Genomic DNA, 4,352 nt, shown 5'->3' on the forward strand with positions numbered 1-4,352 from the left:
CATACGTAGAACAAGTACGAGTTTAGCGGATCGCAATCCGCTTACTCCAAGAGTACTTATCGCCTTAAATGATGGCTAATTAACTCTTCCGTTTAAATCCAAACTGACTTTATTTATTTTTATCTGCGGCAAAGCCGCCTAATTTTACAAGTATAAATTTTCCTAAATAGATATAGTAAAATCTAAATACATGCATAACTACTAGCTACACCGTATTCTTATTTGGGTGCTGTCACACCACGCCCATCTCGTGTGACACACACACCTTCCCAGTGTACGTGTAACCCCGTTACACTATTCCTCCACTTGGTGCTACCGATGCATTCACTCTTGTGTTACTCAAAATAGGCAGTTTGTTCGCTAGTTTTGCCGAAGTGCAACTCACTTATCCACATTTTTGTTGAACTCAATTCCTCTCTTTTTTCTATCATGGTTTGTAATTGTGCTTCGCATACATATGTACAGGTAAATATCTGTATACAGACTTGATTGTAAAATTTACGAAACTGATGATTTTACTGAAAAAAAAATATGTTTGGTACATCAAAGTGCATGCTTTTTGTGATCGAAAGGTAGGAATCCATCATGTCGGAAGGCTGTTGGGGCTGGTTCCTGCGCAACATACTGCGCCACGATGGCGAGTATATACCAATAAATGTGCGTAACCTTGTTTGGAATGATTAATCTTATGTAGTTTGTACCATACAAGACTACGCAAAAGTTAATTGAAGCCATTCTGATCATCTAAATCTTGGTGCAATGATTAATGCAATATAGAGTCGCGTGATCCACGTGTCATCGGAGTATCGATTTAGAGAAATCATTGAGTCAAGCAAGTGTCTCGTAATTGTATATTTCTCAACTCCACGGCTCAACAGATGCCGTCACATCAATACCGTGTTTCATGAGCTCAGCGTGACGTACCCAGAGACAAAATTCTTAAAAGTTGACGTCGATGAGCTCAAGAATGTATATGAAAGCTGTGACGTGGTGCAACTACCGACCTTTCAGTTTTACCGTCATGGTGATCAATGCGACGAAATGCGTGGCACAGATCGAAAGGAGCTCGAGATACGCATTCAAAGACACATGGTAGACGTGGAATTACTTGAGGAAGAGTGCGCTGATGTTGACAAAAAAAATCTGTCCAACAATGACACGGAAAGGATGCGGAAACACAAGCTCGAGGTGGAGATAGTGACGTCGGTAAAGCACTGGGAACATCTTCTGCAGCAGAATCAGAGATCCAGCAAGGTGGTACGTATCTATAATCATTTATTATTGTCCGCGATAGATATATACTGGGTTACCCGTTAAACTTGGTACAGTATTGTATTATGCCAATTTCGGCGATACCGTGTGCGGTACAACTTGTTTCACTCGCTCATGTCATTCATTTGTGGTGGTGCCTGATTATTGTAATGTCCTCTGCAGTTGATTGTTCAATTTTGGGCCACGTGGTGCAAGCCATGCAAGAATATCAAGCCTTTCTTTGAAGAGCTGAGAAATCGATTTCCAGCCGCTTTATTCGCATACGTGGATGTTGATGAGCTTGAGGTAAGTCAAATTTAATTTAACTAGACATTGAGTGTGTCGTCGCTAGGCAGATTACGGTGTCTTAGAATGCACTTTTTGACTGACAATGATGATGTGATATGGACGGGTTTTGTTGTCGTTGCGTTTCAGAGCGTAACCGAGGCATTCGATGTAACTTCGTTACCGTGTTTCAAGGTGTTTACGGAAGGCAAAGTGGTGGACGAAATGTGTGGAGCTATTTTCAGTGCCCTTGAAGATATGGTAACCAGGCACTGTGCGATCGTAACCTGCTGAAATGGTTATTCTTATACCCACTTATGTAAACAACAGACTGAAATGTCTCATTGAGGACGTAATATGTATGTACTGTACATGAAGGAAAAGTTAGTGACGACTAAACAAATAGAAAAAAAGTATGTGCAAGTTTTCTACAATTTACGATAATATTCCTTTGTGTGGAAATATAACCTGATATCGGGAAATGTTTCGCCAGTTTCAAAAACAAACTTTTCTGCCTCGTAGATTTTATGCTTACGTATACATGTCAAAAATGACTGGCTGATGTATATAAATGATGTTATGACGTTTTTACTCATTGATCTTTTGCTCAATTCTCATTTCTTTGTTTCAACTACAGATTGTAGACTTTGAATAGCATAAATGCAATTATTACGATTTTGCATGTATAGTGAAGTCATGTGTTACTTAATGAAATGTTCGTGACAATGAACATTGACGTCTATACCACGACGGTCATCGAAATTATCATTCTCTTGCACGGAGACGTACCATCTAAATTGTTGGATATTCATCACAATTGTTATATAATTCCTAAGTCTGATTCTGGCGCATGAAGAAGATTAATTTGAGAAACAAGTTATAACTTTCATTGAAGATCTTCTAGCTCACGGCTTTTACACAGGCTAGATTAGAAATAAATATACGCAGCTGCGACTTCTGGGCACAATACGGTGCTAGTAATGGGTGGATATGTCCTTACTAAAAGCGTGCTAATCCTGCCCGTCCCCCTAACTACCTATTACTGTTTGTATCTCATAAAACAGTACGTTCAGGATATTTGTACCTATCTAGAAATAGCAACATACTAGCATCTGCACCACGTGCAGTGTATTCATATAATTGGATGAGTACTGTAATCTCACTCACACTACTTGTTTTAATCAATTATAAAATGGATTGTTTGTATTAATTCTCGACAATTTCACGCGACAAGATCATTTTTACTCTATACAAAGTGTAATCTTTTACTGTACTTCTCTGGTACCTCTGCACCAGGTGTTACGGACTAGGGGCCAAGGCAAACGAATTGTATACTTTGCACTTAATCAAGACAAAGATTTGATATTCACTGCAAAGTGGCTACGTCGATTCAGCTGCGCGGTAGATTTAGACCAAAGGCCAGTATTGCTGATCTTTTTGGACCGGGTACATTACTCTCGTTGGTGGCCAATAGAAGAAATTGATTATGGCAATCACGATTCCGCAATCGTCCGAGAATCGATGACGCCTTTTTGAACCCTTTTTTGGCTTCGTGATCAAATTTTGCAAACTATCGATTCTAACAGATGGTCCTTTACTCTGTTTTGTAAAACCTCTTGCTTTCTATGTGCGATATGTATTTATATTACATATGCAGGTGAGGTACCCTAAAATTAAGCCAAAATCCCAAGCCCTTATGTCTAAAATGGCTGAGTCTCGTTCTCACTTCTGTTTTTAGCTTCGTGCCGCCAAGTACCGAGGAACCGACCGATCCCCGTTCACAAGTCGTCACAGCATCTACAATCGAACAGAAGCTCTCGATAGTCTTCAGACATATTTTACTGATAGTAATACACAGTGCTATTTGGAGATGCAATTCGTACGTCAGGTCCTGCTTGTAGGCTTTCTCACTGTCTCGACAACTTCTTCTATGGAAACAGAACAAGCGCAGTCCACTCATTTACGTGGTTTACTAGACAGGATCGTGCATACTGAGCCCACGACTACACCTGTACGCGTGTTAGCTGCTTCGTGGGAAGACGGTGAAATTGGCGTCACACGCAAGTTACGTCCTATTTTGGAGAAAATTGTGGGTGGTGAGACAGTGGTTATGTTTAACGACCGCCGTCTGGATCCCGCGGGAGAGATGGAATCAGCTGTTGTAAATTTTGACGTGCGATCGAGCCCGAACTGTGTTGTGAGTGTGTGCGGAGAGATGTCCAAGTGGTATTTAGGCGCAAAGGAAAAGTGCTTTGACTTGCGGATTGCGCCGAAATCTACAGATAAAGTGGAGAATGGGCTCATTCGTGGTGTATCAGCTGCCTACTCGGACTTGCGCCCAGTCGCCACCAATTTGTACCTCAAATTTGACGAAACCAACTATATTGACGGCTCCAAGTGCGAGTATGAGATTCTCTCGGGTAGCAAGATAGTACGTGAGGAAGTAATGGCTAGTAATTCCAAAGCTACGACGGCATAGATTCGCCTCATACTCATCTCTTACTGTAAAGAGCTGTACCATAGGATAGACCCACTAATATTAACTTTAAATGTCAAGTAGCGACGCTCATTTGTGTTAATTGTCAGACATTGTAACCACGCCGTTGGTTTCATGAGCTTACCAACCGCTTTGAACATACTGAAAAGATGTGAAGTCAACAAACGTAGTTCCAGCTCGCATGAGTAAAACATGCTTCAAGTGCTGCTAAATGCAAGAAAAAGTTGAGCTCAACATAACGACCGTAGAATTAAGCATAACTTTTGTAGTACTTTTGTCTTCTGTCAAAGCAACTGCATGTTGTAATCGCTGAAGGCTT

General features: G+C 40.8%; 2 protein-coding genes across 2 annotated transcripts; both read left to right on the top strand.

The window, feature by feature from the left end:
• Positions 1 to 585: 585 nt before the first annotated feature.
• On the top strand, positions 586 to 1,884 carry PHALS_03649 (Thioredoxin; the record flags this gene model as incomplete). The annotated part of the gene is made up of 5 exons (XM_024717898.1): positions 586 to 657; positions 778 to 1,257; positions 1,435 to 1,557; positions 1,687 to 1,797; positions 1,867 to 1,884. The coding sequence occupies 5 exons, from the start codon at positions 586 to 588 to the stop codon at positions 1,882 to 1,884; spliced, it is 804 nt and encodes a 267-aa protein (XP_024583350.1).
• A 1,303-nt stretch (positions 1,885 to 3,187) lies between these two features.
• On the top strand, positions 3,188 to 4,015 carry PHALS_03650 (uncharacterized protein; the record flags this gene model as incomplete). Its single annotated transcript, XM_024717899.1, has 2 exons — positions 3,188 to 3,193; positions 3,275 to 4,015. 2 exons carry the CDS (start codon positions 3,188 to 3,190, stop codon positions 4,013 to 4,015), a joined length of 747 nt encoding a protein of 248 aa, XP_024583351.1.
• Positions 4,016 to 4,352: the final 337 nt, after the last annotated feature.

Source organism: Plasmopara halstedii, assembly GCF_900000015.1.
Source record: "Plasmopara halstedii genome assembly, contig: Scaffold_2386, whole genome shotgun sequence".
Lineage (NCBI taxonomy): Eukaryota > Oomycota > Peronosporomycetes > Peronosporales > Peronosporaceae > Plasmopara > Plasmopara halstedii.